This window comes from Zosterops lateralis (genome assembly GCF_965231275.1).
Source record: "Zosterops lateralis genome assembly, chromosome: 8".
Lineage (NCBI taxonomy): Eukaryota > Metazoa > Chordata > Aves > Passeriformes > Zosteropidae > Zosterops > Zosterops lateralis.
This window is the reverse complement of record NC_139768.1, coordinates 12,468,183-12,490,926: the sequence shown is the minus strand read 5'-3', so window position 1 is coordinate 12,490,926 and position 22,744 is coordinate 12,468,183. Positions and strand designations below refer to the sequence as shown.

Below are 22,744 nucleotides of genomic sequence, written 5' to 3'. Positions count from 1 at the left end.
CTGCCCAGAGCTTTGAGGCTAATCTGTCAGCTTGTAAAAAGTCCCAGACCTGTGAGGTTGTGGCAACTAGAAGGTGTTCCTGTATTTCAAGATTCATTAATCATTTTAAAGAATCAGTTCATAGCAAAGCCAACATAAATTGTGGCTAGATATGACAAGCATTGATCATAAATACTAACAAAAAATGAGTATGTCTATTAAATTTACTGAAATTTTTGTAATATGGGTGCAGATCTTTTTCTTCCACCAAATAATGCAGAATTAAATATCTATATCAAAACACTTGCAGTCACTTGTGTTGCTTGCTGAAAAAAAGCCCCAATTTCTGCAAGTTTTCTTATTGTCTTCACTTGAGTTCATAGCCCATCCCACCTACCAGCAACTGTCCCCTCATTTCACACAGCCACCAGTCAGCAGGAGTAGGCAGGAGCACATCACCCACCTGTCTGGGCTGCCCTGCAAACTCCTTGTTTGATGAGACTGCATAGACAGTTAGAACCACTTATAGTTCAGGAAAAAACATGCTAATTGAAATAAATGCAAATTCTGCACAGGTAAAGACATGGGAAGCAGTCCAGTAAAGATGTCACTCTTGTCATCCCTCATTAGGAGATTGCCCCTTCAAAGAACCGAGTTTCTGGAATCCCCACTAATCTGGAATCCCCACTAATGCTGTTGCATAAATGGTTGATGGCAGGGTCACTGCAGAAGCCCTGCCTGTCACCTGCTCCCCGTGGCACACGGGTTTGGAATAACTCTCACCTAATCAAAAGGTGCAGGTCCACACGCTGAGCCTGTAAGGACACCCTTGGGTGCCTGTGCTGGCACTCAGCCAAATGAATTCACCCAGAGCTGTCTAAAGTTATACAACTGTTTGCATACTTCATGAAAACATTTTATCTTCTTTTATGAGACATTATCTGCTTTCTGTGACAATTTACACGCTTTACTCCCAGCCTATTTCTAAATCATCTTGAGTGAAGAGCCTAAGTGGAAAGCCCTACTTTTGTTTACAATCTGAGCAACTGCTTCTAGTAGTAATTGAAGTTCAGAGAATACAAGGTATTTTTTAGGTTGGTCTTACTTTAACAGGCTTCTGCAGCAAGAACTCATAACACAGGTAAGATTCTAGATCAATTTCGTAAACAAATCCCCAAAATCATGTCAGTGACACTTCTCCACGGTTAGGACAAGCAATGCCCAGGTCTGCTGTTCCCAAATGCCACTGTCAATACAGGAGGTGATAGGTAAAATAGGTAAACTCCTTTTTTTTTTTTTTTTTTTTTTTTTTTTTTTTTTTTTTTTTTTTTAACCCTAGGTTAGTCTGGTCATGGCAGGCTCCTGAGGAGAGCTCTCAGGGTGGTGTGGCCATAGTGGTGTGGCCATCCATCCCTGTCTCTAAGCTCTAAGTTTCTAAGCACATCACATTGGATGGGAGCAGCCTGGGGTGGCCTCCCAGGCTCACTGGCACCCCTGGGTCCTGCCTCGAGAGCCAGCAGAGCAGGGCTGGCACTCCATGGGCCTGTGTGCCTGGGCATGGAGATGCCAGTGTGCTGCCCCACACCCTGCCCGGGGAGGCGTGGGGCAGCCCCTCATTGCCCACGCACTGGGGCCTCGCCTTTGTGTGAGCTGCACCGTGTTTACTCTCCCATTTCCTTGTTCCACTGCAGGGCCATAAACCTGCCTGGCACGGCTGAGCCTGGGCAGCGGGGCAGGGGGAAGAGAGGGAAGGGGATGGCGGTCATCCCCGGGCTCTGGGCCGGGAGGGCCCCCCAGGTGCCCCCGTGGTGGGGGGGAGCGCAGCCCTTGCCCTAGGGCCGGTACCGTCCCGGGCGGGTCTCCCATGCCCTCTGGCCACCCTCATGCCGGTGTCCAGGGCCACGCCAGGAGAGAACAGGACCTATTTCCCCTTCTTCTCGGACTTCAGGGGCCACAATGCGACGGCCCTGCGCATCGGCGAGTCCTGCGCCCTGGCCTTTGTGTTCCTGCTGTCGCTGGCGGGGAACATCTGGGGCATCTCGCTGCTGGTGCGGCGGCCCCGCCGGCTCCGCGCCGCCAACTGCCTGGTGCTCAACCTCTTCTGCGCCGACCTGCTCTTCATCACCGCCATGCCCTTCATCGCCGTCGTGCGCTGGACCGAGTCCTGGCTGCTGGGCAACGTCGTCTGCCACCTGCTCTTGTACGTGGTGAGCCTGAGCGGCGCCGTGATCATCCTGTCGCTGTCGGCCGTCAGCCTGGAGCGCGTCGTCAGCATCGCCCGCCTGCGCCACGCCGCCTTCCGCCGCCGCAAGGTGCTGGCCGCCGCCTTGCTCTTCATCTGGGGCTTCGCCGCCCTCGCCACGCTCCCGCTCTGCTGCTTCTTCACCGTGGTGCGGCTGCCCGACCCCTCCGGACAGGTGAGGGCCGGGGGGAGCCGGGACCGACGGCGGCGGAGGCTGGTCCGCCCCTGCCCCGGCGGGACAGCGGGCAGCGGGCAGCGGGGAGAGTCGTGTGCAGGATGGGCAGAGCTCTTGGTGCCGGGCAGGTGCGAGGCTGTGCCCGAGGAGCGGCCGGAGCTCCCCCCGCTGTCCCCCGGCCGCTCTCCCGCGGACCGTCCCGTTGGATGTTGGATGGGAACGCGCATCGCCTGGGATTCTCCTCTGTGCGCTCAGAGATGCCCTTTTGGCTCACTTCCCCTTCAGCATCCTGGGAGAGCTGCCCTGCATCCGCAGCCCCCTCTGTACAAAGCGGCACAGATTCCTCTGCCTGGTATTTTGAAATGCATACAAAAGTACACCCAACGCCACACTTGAACAAATAAGTTTAGGGTCTGGAAGTTTCAATTTTAAAGTTGCCATTACCATTTCATATAAAACTAAGGGGATTATTCCCGTTGTGGACATATCTATTTGTAATTGTATGGGCTTTTAAAACCATCAAGTAATATATTACTTGACTTCTTTGTCTAAGTAGAAAGTTTTCAGTCTTGGTTTAGCCATTTTTTTTCCCATAAGCATAGAGGGAAATAAAGACAATTCTGTACTGAAAATACAGATACAATATTACTTTTCTTCTTCATTTTTTTGTAAATAGGACATTCAGATTTGCACCTTGGATTGGCCCAATACTGCAGGAGAAACAGTCTGGGATACGACCTTTGCCATTGTTTTCTTTCTGATACCAGGATTCATCATTGTCATCAGTTACTCCAAAATCTTACAGGTATGTGTTTCCTTTGAATTTTGTTGTAAAACAGAGGGAAGTAAACAGTAACTCACTAGGTATCAGCATATTGTCACGGAATACAAATGTAAAATACATGTAAAGGGAACAAATATAATTTGTTCAATAAATTATAGGTATGTGATATAAAATGAAGCATTTCAACCTGCACATAACAGCCTATGCATTTCCATTATGAACATACTTCAACAGCACATTACCAGAGGCCCAACAAGACATGGTTTGTCTTCTTATATATGGTATTAAATACACTTCTTCATTTATGTGCTGTTCATATTTAAAGACTGTCAGTCTCCTAAATGCTGAAAGAGTCAAGCATTTGAAAGAACTAAACACTAGATTTTGCTTTCCTTGAGCCTAAACTCCAGTCATAAGAGATTTGTAAGAAAGCAGAGAAAAGCAGGACTAGAAATAAACCCATCCACTTTTTGATCTACTGGCTTTCTACATGGGTCTTTAGTACACAGATCTCATTAAATTATACTTAGTCCTCCACAATTTCAAATATTGTAAACAATATCTGTAAATTAAACCCTCCCCTTCCACTTTCTTTTTAAGTGGATTATTTCTAACATATATGCTGAAATATAAACCAAGCCACATAGCACCACAGAATCTTAATCTATAGTCTAGCAAGCACTATATTAGCATCTAAATTCCTTTTAAACTAAACCAGAGTGAGAAAGATCTAGAAATCTTCAAACCAAGCACTTCAAACTAGTCACTGCAATGCCCAGTTTTTAGCAACCACCCACGAGATCCGTGATTCCTTTATTGGGCAATTAAACTTCTATATATTCTAATATGTATAAGAAAATTATTGGTTTTGGAAAGGAACCACAACATACATGGATTATTGAGCAAGGAGTTAACTGATGAAATGCTGAGCACCAAGGGGCTGTGGATGCACGTCCCAGAGCTGGATGTAGGTTTAAAATGAACCTAGGGCCTAGAATCTGGTCTCCACACAGCCTTGCCCATTGATCAAACTTAACTTGTAGTAAAAGTCATAAGCCTGTAGCTTTTGTAGTGTCTATTAGCTCACTATAATCGTGAAGTGAATGCATTAGGTGAACATGTCTCTTATAGTGAAGTAAAGCACTTGCAACCACATACTGCAGGCAAAGACCGTAGAGTAACTCAGTGGAGAGCGTGAGTTCTTTGAAAGAACCACAAAATACTGCAGGCCAAAGAATGCCACAGTTCTTGGTCAGAGACCAGGACAGGAATGGTGTTTGTCGTGTCCATGCAGACTCCAGATTACAGGAAAATTTATAAAACAAAATGGCACATGGGGCGCTAGAAACCAAGAGCAGTGTTTGGAATACTGGATTACAAGACATCTCCATGCTGCTCTGCTCCTGTTTCTTTTCTAACTTGTTAACAGAGATGCTAAAATACATTACCAATTCCCTTGAAATGAAGAAGGCTTGAGGCCCATAGCAGAATATAATCAAATCTTCTCTCTCCAAGGAGCAACCAGAACTGAACTGGAGAATGTCTCGATCCCAGAGTCATTCCCAAGAGCAGATTTAGGCTCACTTTGTGAGAATGCTCCGTTATGCCAGTGCAGACACAGCATGATTCTTAGTATTGCTGGAAGCAGTGCCAAACATTTATGTATTCATGTTACAACATTGATGATGATGATGATGGGGATGATTATGACTGACACAGCATGATTCTTAGTATTGCTGGAAGCAGTGCCAAACATTTATGTATTCATGTTACAACATTGATGATGATGATGATGGGGATGATTATGACTGACACAGCATGATTCTTAGTATTGCTGGAAGCAGTGCCAAACATTTATGTATTCATGTTACAACATTGATGATGATGATGATGGGGATGATTATGACTGACTACAGATATAAAACCTGAATTTTTTAAACAAATATACACTACTACAAATGTGTATTTCATAATTTACTCTGAGACTGAGTTTTATTTTTACATAACACTTCCCAGAACCCTGGAAAAAAATATAGATTAGAAGCCATGATTTGTAATTTATTTGGTTTTCAACTGTTCTGCCTCTCAGGCAAGATTTTGTCAGAAGCTAGACCTAGGGAATATGTCTGCATTCTGGAAGTTACATGCTTATACATGTCTGACTTCTAAGTTCCTGTCTGTCCAAGTATGGTCAGATGCCCAGGATAGGTGTCCATACTGGGCAGACCAAAAAGAGATCCACAAATGCCACCCCATTTCTCTTGAACACTTTCTTAAGATGCAGTTCTGTATTATTTACCACAGTCCTGGTGATTCTTACATTCTTATTTCTAGGCTGTGCAACTCCTGCAGGGAAGACAGAAGGTATTTATATGGGACATACAAAAATATATCTGAGAGGACATTCTGTAGCAAAGTCTTGAACAGTGGAGACTGAGAAGTGCACATCTGGTTTTCCTACTTTTATATTAGAAGTGGATATTAGTCCTTTGCATTTTGTGAAACCTTCATTCTTACTAAGACAGGTTAGGTGCTCTCTGAGAACAACTCTCAGTTTGGACTGTTTGGAGGAGTTAACCTAGTTTCTAGATTCCAGATGGTACAGCAGATCATCAAGCCAAAATAGTTTTACATGCTCAGGACATCAGAATTCTCTGCTCCTTTTAAATCAGGGAAGCTAGTGATACTGTCCCCTTCTCAGCTTCAGAAGCTGCTAAGAAACTCATTTTTGGTTCACACATTTCAATTTGTACGCCTACATTCTATTGAAATATTTAGAAGATGTCAAGATTCTTAATGAGTACTCGTCTCTGTGACAAATTTAAAAAAAATGCGAACAGAATGACAAATTACTCTCTCTCTCTCTAAACATTTTCATCCTTACCTGTACCAGGAAGTTAAAAAGTGATCCTTCCTGTAGTTTCTGTTAAAGGGAAAAGTGGCAGGAGTCTTACCTTTTGACTTTCTTATGTAGACAGCTAATTGATCAAGGCATTTGAAAACACCCCTTCTTTATGCATGCAGGGGATAAAGTGACATCTCAGTTATTTAGCACAAATCTTTGTTTGCTAGATATTTCAGTTTTATTTTATTTGCATCAGATGTATGAATGTAACAAACTTAATTGTGCCATGCAAGGGATGTAGAGTAGGGAGTTCAGAGTTTTCTGCAAGTCACTGGGTTCAATATTCTACCTAATGACAGATGATGTACACCCATGAATACTAGGTTTCCAAGCTACCCATTGTCTAGTTTATTACATCAGAGGGTGCTTTTACAAGATACTGATATTTATAGTAACTGTAAGGATCTGTAAGATTTCATGTTAGTTCATAGAAAGCAATTGTGGTTACTGTCTGAAAAGCTAAGTGTGACACAAAACAATGCATAATCTCATTCACATTTGAAATAATTTATTGTGATAAATTCATAATGCCTACCTTATAATATCAGCATGGCCATAAGAGAATTGGATCCCGTTCCTTCTTGTGCATCAACAGGATTGTTATGTTCCAGTTTGCATTTGTGAAAAAAAATTAATGGGTTTCTTTAGATAGAACAAATGAGGTCATAATGTGAATTTAATGGGATTTCATGAGTAATTAAGACCGTTTTATGCTGAAGGGTATTTGTGACTGGTAGAGAGCCATGAAAAGAACAACCGCTTTGAATACTGAGATGAGTTCACAGCTGAGAGGAAAAAGAATTGCTAGTGAAGTGAGAACATTTGAAATGGAACCATGGACAAAAAGTACAAATGAATTCCACAATGTGTTTTTTTGTAGTCACTTTTCAAAAGAAAACATCATGTGCCAAGATTTACTTTTTCACTTGTAGAAATATGTTTCAGTAAAAGTTACTTTCTTGTCTTTTACTGCAGATTACAAAAGCATCAAGAAGAAGCTTAAATGCTGGTTTAGCCTACTCAGAACATCATCAGACTCGTGTCTCCCAGCAAGACTACAAACTTTTCCGATCCCTTTTTCTGTTGATGATCTCTTTCTTCATTATGTGGAGCCCAATAATAGTAATTATTTTTTTAATTTTAGTTCAGAACTTCAAAAAAGATTTAAATATTTTGCCATCAGTTTTCTTCTGGATAGCACTATTCACTTTTGCCAACTCTGCTGTCAATCCCATTCTGTACAATGTTGCCCATTTCAGACGTAAATGTCAGGAAATTCTTCTCTGTTGTACAGGCAACCCTGAAAAGCATGGAGCAGGGACAGAAACCACTGCAAGAAGAAGTAACCGTGAACAGCCACCTTTGTCTTTCATTAGCAGATAATTATTTAAAATCTGAGCTGTGTCACACTTTGGATTTTGTCTGTGCTCTCCCAGGTCACATAGGTCATTATGTTATAGTATTACATGCCAGGGGAGGAGGGAAAAAAGCTAAATATGTACTTTTAATTCCTGCAGACAAAATCCTCTTGACTTCATTGCTTTGCCTCAGTAAGGTTTGGACAATTTAATCCAATGGATTGAATTCTCCTCTTGTGCTGAAATAAATAGAAATATGGCAGAGGACTTGGTGAATGTAAAATAGTTGAATTAAGTACTTTAAACTTTCTAGTGAAAATATTCATCCTCAGAAAGTATCTTCTTTTTCTTAAAATCCAGTTTTTAAAGGGAACTTGATTAAGTAGTTCAATAACTGACTGCCTGAACATAGGTTTGAGCAGACTAACTGAAACAAGGTACGGAACATGTGTTATCACCAAGTAAACAACCAGTTTGATTCCATCTCAAATTAAAAATATGGACTTAATGTGAATTTATATAAATGTATAGAATAAATAGGAGAATAGAATAGAATAAAAATAATAATAAATAACTAAATGGTTAATTGTCATGTGTAAAATAGTTCTTTTAAAAAGATGCATATTTTTAATGTCTTCACTATTCATATAATAAAGTTAATTATTGATATATAGAGTGACTGAAATTCCTTTCTCTTTTCTAAATGATTTCCAGTATTTTATAGTGAAAATATAATTTTCTATTTGAAAAGAAAACACATATACTTGGAGGTTTATGATAAATACTCTTTTAGTCAGAAATTGAAACCACTAAAAAAAAGCAAGATTAAATTCTTAATTATCACCATGTGTCACCAGCTCAAAATAATGCACTAAGATAACAGGCTACTAATGAAACGAATGTCTACATATGTACAGATTTGCATACAATTTGCATCCCCTGTAATCCAAGTTTATTAAAATGTTTCATTGGTTTATTAACAAGGCGAGCTACACAGCTCAGATAAATATATTGAAAATCTAAATGAAGCCATTTAAAGCATTTCCCAGAGAACACACAATCAATGTGCTAACTTTACATTCGTGGTGCTGTTGCATGGTTTCTTTCCACAGAGTTGGATCTCCTTAAGAGCAAAATCCTGAAACACACAAAAACCACAGCTGTGTTTGTCAAACACTCAAGACAAAATTTAACTATGCAAATTTTTGTCAGATTTAAAATACATACATATCTAATTTCTTTTAAATGCTCTTGAGTCCAGCAGTCTGTTACTTGTAATAATAATGCCATTGCCTTACTCTGCAGTTTATAAATCCAAGGAGTTTTCAACTCGGAACAAAACAGGAATTCATCCAAGCTGTTACACCTCTCCCGAGCATTTTAATACTTCTGCAGACAAGATACTGAGTGGATCAGTGATAAAAGAGTATCTTTCAGTGATAAAAGAGTCTATACTTTAACAAGCTTCTAGCTATTTGCCTAAAAATAATTAATTTAAGAATGTCTTTCAACAAAATAAGAATCTCCTGACACCCAAAATTTCTAATGGCAATAGTAAATTAGCAGAAGGAATATACCATTCTCTGTTTCACAATTTTTGCTTCTAGCAAATGCTAACAGCAGATGCAGCTTTCAACTCTCCTGACATGATACTGTATTTAATAGGTACTCACTTAATATTGACTCTGACATTTACACAGCTTAAAGTTACTTGAGCTATTACTCTCAGAGACTGTGTATCATTGCTTGAGCTATGTTTGAGAAGGAGCTGCCATCTTAAATGCAGTGTAAGTTAGAACAAAAACCTTTCATTACCTAGGCTTCTCTTTTGCCTTGAACAGCCAGTACTGATATTTTAATTTTTTTTTAATCAAGGTAAGTTTTGTATGTCTATTAGTTGAGGGTACACACACACACACACACACACACACACACACACACACACTCTTAATTAGTTTCAAGACCTAGACAAAGTGTGCACAATTAGCAACAAAACTCCAGCCTATTCTTGCAGCATTTACTAACATCAGTCAGAATTTTATCACAGTAACAATTAGATGCAGGTCAGATTTGGTAATAATTCTGTAGCTCTTAATAGCAGAGTTAAAACTAAAGTGGTAAGGCTTCCAATCCACACATAAGGAATTAAGCAAGTTTTATAAGAGTTTCTGATATGAAGCTTCTAAGAATTTTTTTTTTCGGTTTAGCTCACAATCGTTCTCTTGGTTCCAAATGTGCTTGCTATGCAGGAACTTTGGCTTAATGATACTGGAGAATTCAGAATCAATAAATTACAGGGTCCTGATCAATAAAGGGGAAAATGCAAATTGCTGGCTTTAAGTTTAATTTATTCTTTGGTGCTGAGCTTATAAACCCTGGCATAATCCGTAATAAAAAAGTACCCAAGCTCCTATTTTTGATTTGCAAACTACGGAACTCACACAGTCATATCAGACACTGCACTCAACAACTAACATCTGAGTATAGATTAGGGTAGCTAACGAAGAACAGTGTGACTTGGTAGATTAGATGTTTGATATCTATAACAAACTAGAGGAAGCATTATCAACTTTTAAATTATCTTAGATTTAATAGAATATCCCTAAACATCTGATTATTTGGCTTTCTCATTTTCAGAAATGTTTATTCTTGGTGGACTTCATTTGAAAAGCAGGGAATGCAGGATTCAAAACAGAGGATTATTATCATTTTGTATAATGACATAGTTTCTTTTCTATCCTACCATTTATGCAATGATACAAATCATTCACAGAGGGTGATTCCATTTGCATTTATGATGTCTCTTATTCTTGACTGTTCTAAGTCTCAACTGACTTACGTTGTCTCCAAATTCTCATTCAAGACAATTTTTTTTTTCATTGTTGTCAGACACTTTTCCTGGGTCACTGATCAGTACTGTAAACACTACCTACTTTAGCAGAGTAGGTGGCACCCTGTTCTTCAAGGCACCCTGTTATCAGCATACTACTTTACAACACAGCAATGTATTACTCTGTGTTTATGGATCAGATGGACAGATAATAGAGACACAACAGCTGACTTTGCTCATCTCTTCTGACTTTCTTTGTAAGACACAAAAGTTCCTTCAGTCAATCCCAGTTTGTTCTAGCATGTCATTGAGAAAAGCCTTTAATCTTGATTTAGAGATTTCAGTGATGAAGCACATACAACAGCTCTTGGTAAACTGTTCCAAAGGTTAATAACCTTTGGAGTTAAACAAATGGCTGTTTATTTCTGCTTTGAATGTGCCCAGTTTAAAGTTCCATCCACTTAAATTTATTATTTCTGTGTTTGCAAGTCCTTTTCTATCCAATTCCTATTGCTTGTGTGGAGAAGTGCAGACTTTGTTCAGGTCAGCCTTTAACCTCTTTCTAATGAGAAAAGATTAAAATCTTTGAAGCACTCACTAGAGGACACATTTTACAAACTTTCAATAATTTTCTCTGCTCTTCTTTGAAACTTCTGATTCATCCTCGGTACTTTTTCCTCTTATGGATGTCACCAAACGTGACATAGCAATTAAGCCTATCCCAAGCACAACAATCTCATGTGAGTCTTGGTTTACGCATCCAAGAAATGTATTAACTCTTTTGCTCATATCATTACATTGGGAGTTCTCATCCAGCTGATTCACCAGTCAAGCCTTTCATAGATACCATGTCTTCCAGGATGTGAGGGGTGGGGAGGGAGTAGGGAGAGGTACTACTATTTTATTTGTTCTAAATATTTTGATTTTTCTCCTTCACTCTTTACAATTCCCCACTGTGTGTGTAATTCTTATCAGTAAGTACATTATGATTTCTTATAGATTATTACCATTTGGCCTTCTGTAATACACTTGAGCATAAGTGAGCTAATTCCCTGTGTTGTAAGCTCAGCCTGACTGTATGACTCAAGATAGTGTCATGCTTCCAGTGTGAGGGCTATGTCCCTCTTCCACAGCTCTTTGTGAAAGAGTTGGAATGAGGACTTGTGAAAAAGGGTCTTCTATAAGGTATCCTTTCCAAGACTTCTATTTTCCTTAAAAGCAATTCTGAAGAATTTCTCAAAAAAGCATTTGAACAAAGGCAAAGGGATCTGATAAAAGCTGCCCAGTTACTTTTTACCGTAGCTATGAAATTTATCCTTACCATGTTTACTCACACTACCTTGACTTAATTGTTTTACAGCTTCCTCTAATTACTGTTTCAGCTGATCTGATATGCTGCATGCAAATCTATGCATCTCAGCTCTCCTTCAGATAAGGGAAGTAAGAGTTGGAAATAACTTACTACAAGCTCCAGTTTTCAAAAGACAGTGTTACAGCTACTAAGTAAAAGACACTATGCATTTGATATCTAATGAGCAAGAGAATCCCAGTGCTTTAGCCCTTAAACCCTGAAATAAAAATCTTCAGAAAAAAAAACATTCTCACCATTATGAGGGATAACTCTGTATTTTCTTTCCAAGCAGAGCTCCATCTGCCTTTGTCTGACAATTTTCTGTGCATCTGGAGGCAATCCCTTGGGGTCCCGGGAGAACACAAAGGAGTAGCTGTCAGCACAAGTGCCATCTGCATTGAGTTGGCGGCAGGAGTAATGAAGGGCATATGTGTCATAATCTGTGTCCACTACCCAGTGATCATCATCTGGAAGAAACCATAGCAAAGAAGGAAAAGTGTTAGAGACACCAGTAAATTTTACCAAATAAAAAGGATTGCTGTCATAACTCTAAAGAAAATACTAAGATGAAGATCGGTACAAATGACGACAGATTGGCTTTTCATTTATTCCTGTTTCCAGTATTTAATTTCATGTTTATTTTTTAAAAGAGAATAAAGACGGACATCCTAGGCCAGATCAAGATGACTCAAATCCATAAATATTTTCCTAGCAGTGATGTTACTTAAACTGCATTTTTAAGAAAAGAGATTATCATGCAGTTTGCATGTGTATTAGAAGTGTATTTGCTACAAGTTCTGCCATAAATCCTCTTCTTAAAACACAGTTCCAACTTCAGAGAATTCTTAACTATTTAGATGTGGAACCTGACAAAAACCTGGTCACACAGACACACTGTTCTAACAGAAGTGAGGTTGTTTCAGTGTTTGTAGTAAAACCTGACATATCTGCACCTTCCTCTTCCAGAGCAAAAGATTCTCCCTTGCAGTACATCTGCACTGGTGAAGGCAACACTCTGTTGTCTTCCCCTTCTCTCCCATGGGGGGACATCAGACTTTTTAGAAGGGTCGAGTTTGGGGTCAGTGAGCAATCTCAAGAACCCATGACTCAGCAGCATATTGTGGGAACAAATCGGCTTCCAAAATGTGCTTTATAACTGTTTCTTTGGGTGGAATGGAGCTCTTTTCAGTTCCAAATTCTACCTGCTTCTCTTGGAAACAATCCCAGGAAGTGTCTTGAGCTACAGAGTGTCTGCATCTCTACTTGGCTCAAGGAACTGATTTTGCATAGGCTGTGAGAGATTATATTAAAGTATGAATATATCAATATATACATATGATCATACTTGTCTCTTGAAATAGATAAATCTCTACATTTGCAGACAAAAGACCAAACAAAATAACATTTTCTAAATCCTCTTCCCTTCTTGGCCAGCTTTGACATCAGGCTTCAGAGAGAACAGAAGCATCTGGTAACTGAATTCTGAACTAAAACAAGACTTAAAATACTTTGTCTGCCTTTCATTTCTTTCCAAACAGTGGCCTTCAATTATATTGTTGGGTAACAAACAAAAGAAATACGAAGATATACAAAGGCCAGGTCTTCACTTGTTTAAAGAAAGCCAACCAGCTGTCCCTATAAAAAGCAGTGATTACCTTGTTCACATTAAGCCTTGCAGTATGATAGTTATTATGTCTTTTAAGTGTGTTTAAGAAATTCAACAGTACTTTTTCCTTCTCCAGCATGGACATAAAACATAACTAGTCTTCCAAGTACTTCCTTCTATAATTAAGTACTCACTTCCTTTCTGCAGAAAAGAGGCAACACCCCAGTACTTCATCTTGAACTTGGCAGGATCCTCTGTGTCAGTGAAAGAGCCGATCATGTCAGCACAGACATCCCAGTTGCTGTAGCCAGAGACAAAGAATATCACATTCCAATCTAAGAGCACAGGTTCAGTGTGACTAGCACAGAGATATCAGGTGGGATTGGAGCAGTAGCTTAGCAAAATGGAACAAGAGTAGAGTGGCAAAGAGCTTACTTGAAGAGTCTGACTCTGCCCTTTGCAGTGGCAGTCATCTGTCCGTTCTCATCGACGGTGAACTGGGCTACCACGTTGTCCTGCAGAAACAGCCCCTCAGGATCTTTTTTTGCCATAGCATACCAGGTGCCACTGTACTGCAAGGAAATAAGAAAGGATGCAGTTAGACCTAGAACAATGGAAATGTTACAACCAGACAGTACAGAACAGGGGAGAGACAGAGGGAAGAGCATGCAGATCTTTGACACCATGCCTCAAAGGTGTACCTAAGAAACAAATCTAGCTGTTTCAACAGCATAAATCCATCAATACATCCTAGTGCAGTCATAATGGAAATACTGACTTTTTTTTTTGGTAATCTTATCTGTATCTGCAGCTGTCCAGGATAGGGAATACAACATTTAGTGGGAAAAAAAAATAACAACTGGCAGATCTTGACAGATTTACATATATTTTTTTACTTGCAATGGAAGAAAAAATGTCTGAAAACAGCAGAATATTAATTTTTCATAGAAACAACCAAGCCAGTACACTCCTTTTGCTTATACCCTACAGTTAGAAACCAGTCTGCTAAAACTCAGCTTCTGCAGTATTCCTTTATCAGGTGCATCAGAATCCAGCATCAGTGGAGGTGTGGACATCACACACTTCAGCTGTTTCTCAGTATTACAGTCTGTGATGAAATGTGACCACACTGGTGCTACTGAATGCCAAATTTTGTAGCCTGGAAAGAGCTATGCAAGACATCACAGATCCAGGAGAGAAAAGATTTACCCTGGTCTTGTCGAAGTTCTCCTTGACTTTGAAGCTGCTCACTCGGCAGTCCCGCTCTGCAGTGCTGCTGCTCAGCAAGGCCAGGGACAGCAGCAGCAGCCAGGGCAGAGCTCTCTCTGTGTGGTCCATCCTGTCCCTGCAGCAAACAGAGAATAGCATCAGAAACAGGCTCTGTCACACAAGTGAGGGGAGGCAGGCTGCCCCCATAGGTGGCCAGGGTGCAGGCAAGGCACTTGGTTGTCCCCAGCCCACAACAGCCGGGTCCCTTACAGACAGTGCTGGTCTCCGGAGCCTCTTGAGAGCCCAAGTGTTGATGGTGGTGCCCAGACAGGGGCTGCTTTATGTACTCCCGGGGCTTTCGCAACCTGCAGAGCCACAGAGCCAGCGCTGGAGAGGGCAGCAGGGAGGCGGGCTGGTGGATGCTGCGGGCTGGGGCCCCTTCATAACAGCCTCTTGTGTAACACCCGTGGGCTCAGGTGGTCTTTGACCCTGGTCTGCAGCCAAGCAGGCGCTAGAAACAAATGCCTCTCTTTGCTTTTCCCAACCCCAAAGCAGAGCTCACGCCTGGGGGAAGGGGTGTGCACATGTGTGGGGAGAACAAACGGAATGAGGGGCATCCCACCTTTGTATGCGGGAGAATGAACTGCCCCCACCTCCCCTGTGATTCTACACACTTCAGTCCAAAATCCATCTTACCCAATAGCTCAATCCAGTTACAAGGTGCAGACTTGTTTCCTCCACCTCCTCCCAATAGTCCTTTCCTCTTTTACCCTGATAAACAATGGCAAACATTATACTTCCAAGTTTTTGCTCATGTTTCTGAAAGCGTGGTCATGCCAGAACCTCTTCAGGTGCTCATGACTGGTTTCTTCTTGCTTCCAGAAGGCTCTCTTGGGTACTAAATCATCTCCTGAGCAGCTCCCAGCAACAGGAATGGGGCCCTGCAGATCCTCAGGGCAGTGAAAGAGCCCTTTTATGTGCTAGCAGAACTTAAGTGTGGCCTGCAAATACCCAAGTGCACATACACACCACATCTGGCCATTTTGACATCTGATTAATTTTAAATCAGATATTCCATAATTTCTATTCTGGTTTTGGCAAACTGTTTTCAGTTATATAAACCATTATTTTCTCCTGTCCAGGCAAGTTTTGCTGCCTCTCAGTCAATATTTGTTCTCTAGTTTCAACATCTTTAGGAAGCATTAGAGAAAATCTGTTAATTATTTTCTAGGCATGTAACCAGAGCAGGATAGGAATGATTGCTACCAAGAGAAATAATTCACCTACTTTTTTCATCTCCCATTTTTATTAAAGAATAAAGTCAGAAGCCTCTTATTTGAAAGGCCAACATTCATCACTTCAAAAATTAAGTAAAAATATAATTTAAATGTGGAGATACCAATGTGGTATAAAAAATACCTCAATAGTAGCTAATGTACAGCTTTAACCAATTTATTCAGCATGGCCTTTCCTAGAAGTTTACTTAATATACCTTTCATACATTCATAAAAATATTAGACTTCCTGTTGTTTCTATCCTTACAATCTCTTCTCAAATATAATGACAATGATCTGATTATCTTCCTATTCTGCTTTATGTTGGAGGCTTTTTGCACAGTGAGTATGTTTCGTTCTCTTTCTCAAACATCTATTGCTCAGGGCTGTTCCATGTCTGCCTTTGATTTTCTGGATAACATCAGGCACTAAAAATTCCACTATATTTAACATTAAGCTTCTATTCATAGTAAAGAACATAGTTAACACAGGGAACTAGAAGGGCATATTAGTTGTCCTGAAGCTTTCAGTTGTAGCTTTGCAATAAGTCAATATTTCCATTTTTAAGCTTAGATTTTCAAATTTGCTAATTCCTACAAAGACTAAAGAGTCTTGCTCTAGTCTGGCAATGGTGATACCAGTGATAGATGTACATTTTTATAAAATCTTTACAAAACACTTATTGGTCTTAATATATTAATTCATCACATGAACAAAACCAAAATCAACATGATTTGTGTCTCACATGTTCAACGTCTCACATGGCTGATAGCAATAAGATGGATTATAGCTTAATTCATAAGCTTTGAATCTATTACTTTATTTAATACCAAAGAAAACAATTATTTCTTTATTCTTTGTCAATTTGTGAAATATTATAATTTCTCCTAAGTTTGTCCTGTTCAAAAACCTGCATACTGCTTTATATTACCAGAGAGGTTCTTGCAGGATCAAATCTATTCCTATAAAGCTTTTTCAATAGCATAATTGTCTATGATGTTTTCAAAGGAGTCTACAGTCACTCATCCACATAAGTCAAAACCTGCTCAGATTTGACCACTCCTGAAAATCGAGGTCAGTGTTCCTGTTATACATACTGCTGCTATCAGAAGATTTACAGACAGGAAATGAAACCAGCTATCAATGAAACAAAAATTTACTTCTGTTAACAAGTTTTAATAAGATCAGATTGAAATGTGTGTAATAGATATTACAGTCTCCTAAATTAATCTGATATAATAAATCTGAATCAGAAACATATAATTTTGTTTAAGCCATAGCACAGAATTTCTTTAATTGTGTATCTCCACTGATCTCTGTAATATTTGGTAACTCATATTTGGTGAAGGTGCCTGACAAGACTTAGTAATTATGACTTCCACTCATTCAGGTCCTCAAGTCTGGGATCTCAACAAACTCTAGACAATGCCCATCCTCTGTTGATATGTTATCATTGGGAATTGAGGCAGTGCAGCTACAGTGAAATCACACCAGTATTTCCCAGACAGATTTTGACAAGAGCAGAAGAGAAGCTGAGCAAGTCATAATAACACAAAGGTTACACAGAGACTTGGGCTCTCTGCCTCCTCTGCTTTAGCTCCATCTCTAATACTACCTACTGGAGATGCAGCTTACACTGATGAAGTCCTTTCAGAGTTACAGAAGAAGCACTTCCTTGGTTCAGTGGGATAAGGTTTTCAGGCAAAAAGTCTGCTCTGTTGGTTTTGTCTAGATCAGGGTGTGTTGAGGGAGGAATGGAAGGTTTCTGGCAGACGAGCATGGCCATGGCAATTTAAGGGTGAATTCTTTCTCAGTCCTAAGAGATACAGCAGCGCCAGCAGAACTGTGTAAACTCATAAACAGTGTAAACTTTGTCTCAGTTAAATATCATTTGGATTGATTGGGCTCTGGGTTTGCTTGAGAAATGATGTCAGCGAGTGATCCTCATCCAGACCCTGGATATTCACCTTGCAGATTTATATTCTCATGCAAATGGAAAGCAACTTGGGCCAGGGTTTCAGCTGAATCTGAGAGGAATATGCATAGATCAAGTCAATCATATCCAAGGATTTCTAGGTTCTGCGAAAGCTCAGACCAAGGATATTTAAGAGAATTATTAAAATATTATAAATGATTTAAATATTGACAAGTTTCATACATGACTTCTGATACCTGAGGCTGGCAGTGTATTATGAATATCACAGAAATTCTCTTAAAGTCACTATGTATTTTTTGGAACAATATTTAATGAAAGCAAAACAAAGTCTTCTACCTTTAAATTTTGCCAAGAGGACAGAACAGGGGCTAACTTCTGGCAGTGATTCTGTGATTGTATTATTTTCTACAATAGCATGTAAAATTCTGCTATATTCTCAATTAGTTATAGCATGGAAAAAATATGGAAGGAAATGGCTGGAAAAAACTTCCATTGTAGGAATTATTTTATCTTTATATGACTTAAAAAGAAGTAAGAAACCAGTTAAATTACTATTTAAAACATTTTTAATGCTGCAACTTTCAAGCTTTACATATTAAAAAAAACTAAAATTTTATTTTTGTTCGCAAAAGTAAGTCAAGATCTTAGGAGAAAGTTGATTCAAAAACCACTAGTAGGAAATGGATCACTCATTTCCAGCCAAACTACACATAGATTGAAAGACTTTCTGCTGTCTTCTCTTGATTGTTTGTGTATAGAATGCCATTCACAAACATGGGTATCCATTAAACTCTCCTAGGCAGATTTGCAGGCAAATGAATGACCACTGTGTGCACAGAGCAGGGGATGCAAGTGTAGCCACTGCCCTGGGAAACCAGACTTACATCAACAATAAATGGCGTGAGCTGAGCCAAGGAGCTCTGTGTGCTTTGTAAGGGACAACAGTGTACACTGTCGCCATCACAACTGCTCCTCTTGGTGGCAGTCTGAGTACAGAGGTCAAGGACAGAATGGAATAGAAAAGATTGCCCTTTGCTCCATGCCAGCTTGTGTACTACCTGTTTTTGTAATTTAATGACGCGACATTTTGTTTAGGGAGTAAATTTACACTGAAGTCTTCACAAACAGTATTTACTAACAAAACTAGTTTAAAATGGTACCTCTATTTTCTTTAGCAAGTCTTTCTGAGGACTGTAATTCTGAATTAATTTTTTTTCTGGGCGTATTACAAAAATGGAAACAATTTGAAACAAAGATCTAAAGTTCTCCAACAGGCTGGCCAGCCAGGTGAGAAGACTCTAAATTATAAATGATGGAAAACATGGACATGATTAAGTGAGTCCAGCAACGAACCACAAAGATTACAAAGCAATAGGAGAATCTGACAGAAATAGAGGCTGAGAGACCTGGGACTCTTCAGCCCAAAAAGGTTTGAGGGGATCTTAACAACATACATACCAGACAGAAGGGCATGAAGGAGACAGTCAGACCCTTCTCAGCAGTGTTGAATAACATTCTCAATAACATTCTCATTGTCGAGTAACCTAAGATCATCAGGGAGTAAATGTGAGAATGGCTGAGATTAAAAGGCTGCTGCCTTTTGCCTTAGTCTGTATACTAAAATTCTTGCCAAGCTATGAAGAAATCCATGCTTTTGGTCAAAGCTGCAGTGCATCTGGCAACCCAGGTAAACCCCATCACACTAGACTGGGCATTTACTTCGGGAAATCTCTCCCTGAGTCTATAATCTCTGTTGATTACTAATGTCATGATCCTCCAGAGCTAATAATTGGTAGTTTTAAGAGAACATAAACATTTGCAGCTCTAAGGAAAAAGCAGTTAACTTACTATCTTCAGTGTTTATGTTTTCAATATTTTTTTTGTAAGAAAAGGGATAGAGAATTATTTAAAAGAAACATGAAATTAAGGATGTTTATAAGGGTTCCCAGAAGATACCAAGTCAGTGACACTAAAACATTTCATTGCCAAAACCTGGTAGACTTTAACCTGGCTATGTTAGGGTCACACAGTACCTGTTGTAAAAATCTACAGAATCCATTCTCACAACCTATACATTTAGGAAAACAACCCAAACAACTCTGAATATTTATTTCTTGGATTATACATATGGATCTCCAATATCCAAACAGTGACCACGATATTAACCACATCAAAAGTCATGCAATTGAAATAAGCATGTTTGATCTGTGTTTGTTCAGAAAATCTTAACTGAATAAACCACATTAACTGCTGTCAGGATAGGCAGAGATGTTCAGATACAAACACTGAGCTGAACTGGGAAACCTTATAAATGCCTTTGGCATTTACGTGCTGCTTGACTCTATTTAAATAACCATGTCTGTCAGTTATCCTTCTTAGGAGTTTCCATGTATCACAAGGGCTCAGGAATGGTCTACTACTAAGAACTATTCCATAAATAGTTTTATTTCTGTAGGTACTATGAACGTCAAAGGCAAACGACATCATATGTATTAAAATCACAAAGCACACATACTTCTGAGAGTCTCTGAAATTAAATTAAGTTTAAATACAAATGTGAAATAGCTTTAATAAAGATAAAATGTTTAATAAAAATAAAAGGAGAGTAAAAGGGATAGAACAGAAATAAATGTCATATTCCAGCAGAGAAACTTTAAAATTCACTGTAACATTTCAAAAAGAACTTCTCTTGGTTTCTGATATTGCTTTCCATATCATTTCACACTTTACAGCACAAGAGTGCAATTTTAAGAGTGAATCTAAATTATGGAAAATACAATAAGAATTGCTTTATGATATAAGAATGATTATGGACAGCCCTGCTACATCTGAAATACTTTATTGCAAAGAAAATGTAATTAGGTACAGTAGTACCTAATTAAAAATTATCTTTGTTTGTTATCTCAAAGTATAAATAGTGTAGTTTATCCTTTGTAAAAACAGATGAGCATGAGGAAAATTTGGTGAAAGCGTGATAAGCATTTTAATTGAGCTTGCACATAGAAAAAAATGATAATAAAATGATAGTAAATTTGTTAGCTTATAAAAATGCAAATCCCCAACCTCCCTGCCCCCAAAGAAAATGGTATCACTTGTTCAGGCTGCCTGTATTCACTTAGTCTCCCTCCAGAGAGTGATATGCAACTCTATTTCACTGAATTAATGTGATCAAAATATAAAGAATTGATGTTTAAACTGATTTATCACGTGTGATAAAGATGAATATGGAAGTCTTACATAGAAGTTAATTTTTTAGAATGTTTTAGCTGGACGTGAGATAGATCCTCTATAGATGCCTTCTACTTTAAAGAAACTACTATGTGGAATGTTCCAAAGTCAGTAAAAAAATATGACTGAACACATAATGCAAAAAAATGTCACTATTCCTTCACATGATTTCACTGAGGCTCTTCAACATCCTCTTCTTTTAAAGCACAGAATGAAAAGTAATGAGCTAGAAATTAGGAAGATGACAAGAAATAATTTAACTCTATGTGGTTACATGTAAAAATTTTTTCAAGTCTCTACTGCTTTTATATATATTGATCAAATATTGAAACTACTAATATTGAAATCGAGTAAGAATAAATGTGCTTTTCTTCTGCTGTTTTCTTGTAACCTGTGTTTGTGTACAATGGTGAGAACACTCTGTTGTGCTGCCACGAGTTCCTATCAGCGGGTCACCTGCCAAGAAGATGCTGCAAACTCACACACCCACCGGGAGGGGCCTGTCCCCCAGGCTGGGGCAGCAACCCAGTCAGAGAAAAGGAGCCAGGCCAAAGTGTGTTTGTAATGTGCTGATTTTCATATACCTTTTAAAATCTGCAGTCCGGGAAAAATTAGTGCCATACATAGTGTTCTGTATCATGGTCAGAGGGAAAAGTAATGTTAGGTGTCATTGAGCATCTATCAGTGACCTGTCCTTTGTGCTCGAGAGCATCTGTGTCAGTTGCCCCTGTTGATTCTTTGAGATCTGTTGATAAAAACAAATGTCGGCACACTGTGGCTTCTGGCAGACAGATGATGTTATTGACTTTGGCAATACTCTTTTCAAATTAAGAATGGACAAAGGGCGTAACTTTTATTTTCTTACACCAAGGATCTCTCATTGCTCTTAGTCTATGTGGTTGCCATTAACAGAAGTAAGATTAATTGTATTGCAGTCCTCATACTGTGCTTGAATTCAGATCAGTTTCAATGAACACAGATCATTTACTGTCATAGTTGGCACTTAAATTCAGCCTTCTCATTCATGTAGCTTTGGAATGTTTGCTCCTCAAATTAAACACACTTTCCACCATTCCTTTTCCATTCATGTGTGTAATGTTGAACTTCTAATGGCAGGAAACTTTAAACATGTATAACCATATATCTGTATCTACATGGATACATGGTTATCTATGGTGTATTTATGACCAGACTCAAGATTTCCTCTTTGCCTAATATTTGTCAGTTGTTATCCTTTTTGTGCTATTTAATAGAACAGACATCCCCAACTTTTTCTGAAGAAAGTGTAGACCCTGACTGGATATTTATGCTTATAGAATAAAAATTTTACTGTTTCCTCAACTTGGTTTGAATTTAATCACTTTTCTGATTTTATTCTTTCTTTTGGCTTTGTCTTTTTGAAGAAAAAAAAAGAATAAGCCACATCTGTCTGTGCTAAGTCAAATTCTAATTCTTTTATTCTATCTTCACCTAGGTAAATCATTTGAGTGCTTGAGCAAGCTCAGACTTCTGTAAGGTCTTAAGGGTTTCATCCATTTTATTCATGTATAGCTTTATAATTACTTACTTGCAGTAATCCAGTTTCTATTGTCTCCTGACTATTTCAAGGAAAACTAAGTTCTACCATTTAAAAGATTTCTCCATAACATCCTGTTTTCCTGCCCTTAAGTGCCTTGGACAAATACACGTGTGTACATCTGTGCATGTGTATGATGTGGGCTAAGTATCTTGGTGACATTTCTCATATAAAGTTTTAATAGGAACTTCTGTGTGCACAGTACAGTATACATACTGTGAATGAAGGAGATAACACACAGGTATACGTATCTACGCATCAGACAATTTTATAAGAATTAATTGGTTAGTT

At 39.1% G+C, this 22,744-nt stretch overlaps 2 protein-coding genes across 2 annotated transcripts; one reads left to right on the top strand and one right to left on the bottom strand.

The window, feature by feature from the left end:
* Positions 1-1,862: 1,862 nt before the first annotated feature.
* FFAR4 (free fatty acid receptor 4) lies at positions 1,863-7,998 on the top strand (the record flags this gene model as incomplete). The annotated part of the gene is made up of 3 exons (XM_083867005.1): positions 1,863-2,396; positions 3,073-3,201; positions 7,061-7,998. 3 exons carry the CDS (start codon positions 1,863-1,865, stop codon positions 7,466-7,468), a joined length of 1,071 nt encoding a protein of 356 aa, XP_083723131.1. The 3' UTR covers positions 7,469-7,998.
* A 174-nt stretch (positions 7,999-8,172) lies between these two features.
* RBP4 (retinol binding protein 4) lies at positions 8,173-15,322 on the bottom strand. The gene is made up of 7 exons (XM_083867031.1): positions 15,136-15,322; positions 14,710-14,804; positions 14,440-14,575; positions 13,666-13,802; positions 13,425-13,531; positions 11,879-12,091; positions 8,173-8,581 (listed from the first exon to the last, which is right to left on the bottom strand). The coding sequence occupies exons 1-7, from the start codon at positions 15,229-15,231 to the stop codon at positions 8,568-8,570; spliced, it is 798 nt and encodes a 265-aa protein (XP_083723157.1). The 5' UTR covers positions 15,232-15,322; the 3' UTR covers positions 8,173-8,567.
* Positions 15,323-22,744: the final 7,422 nt, after the last annotated feature.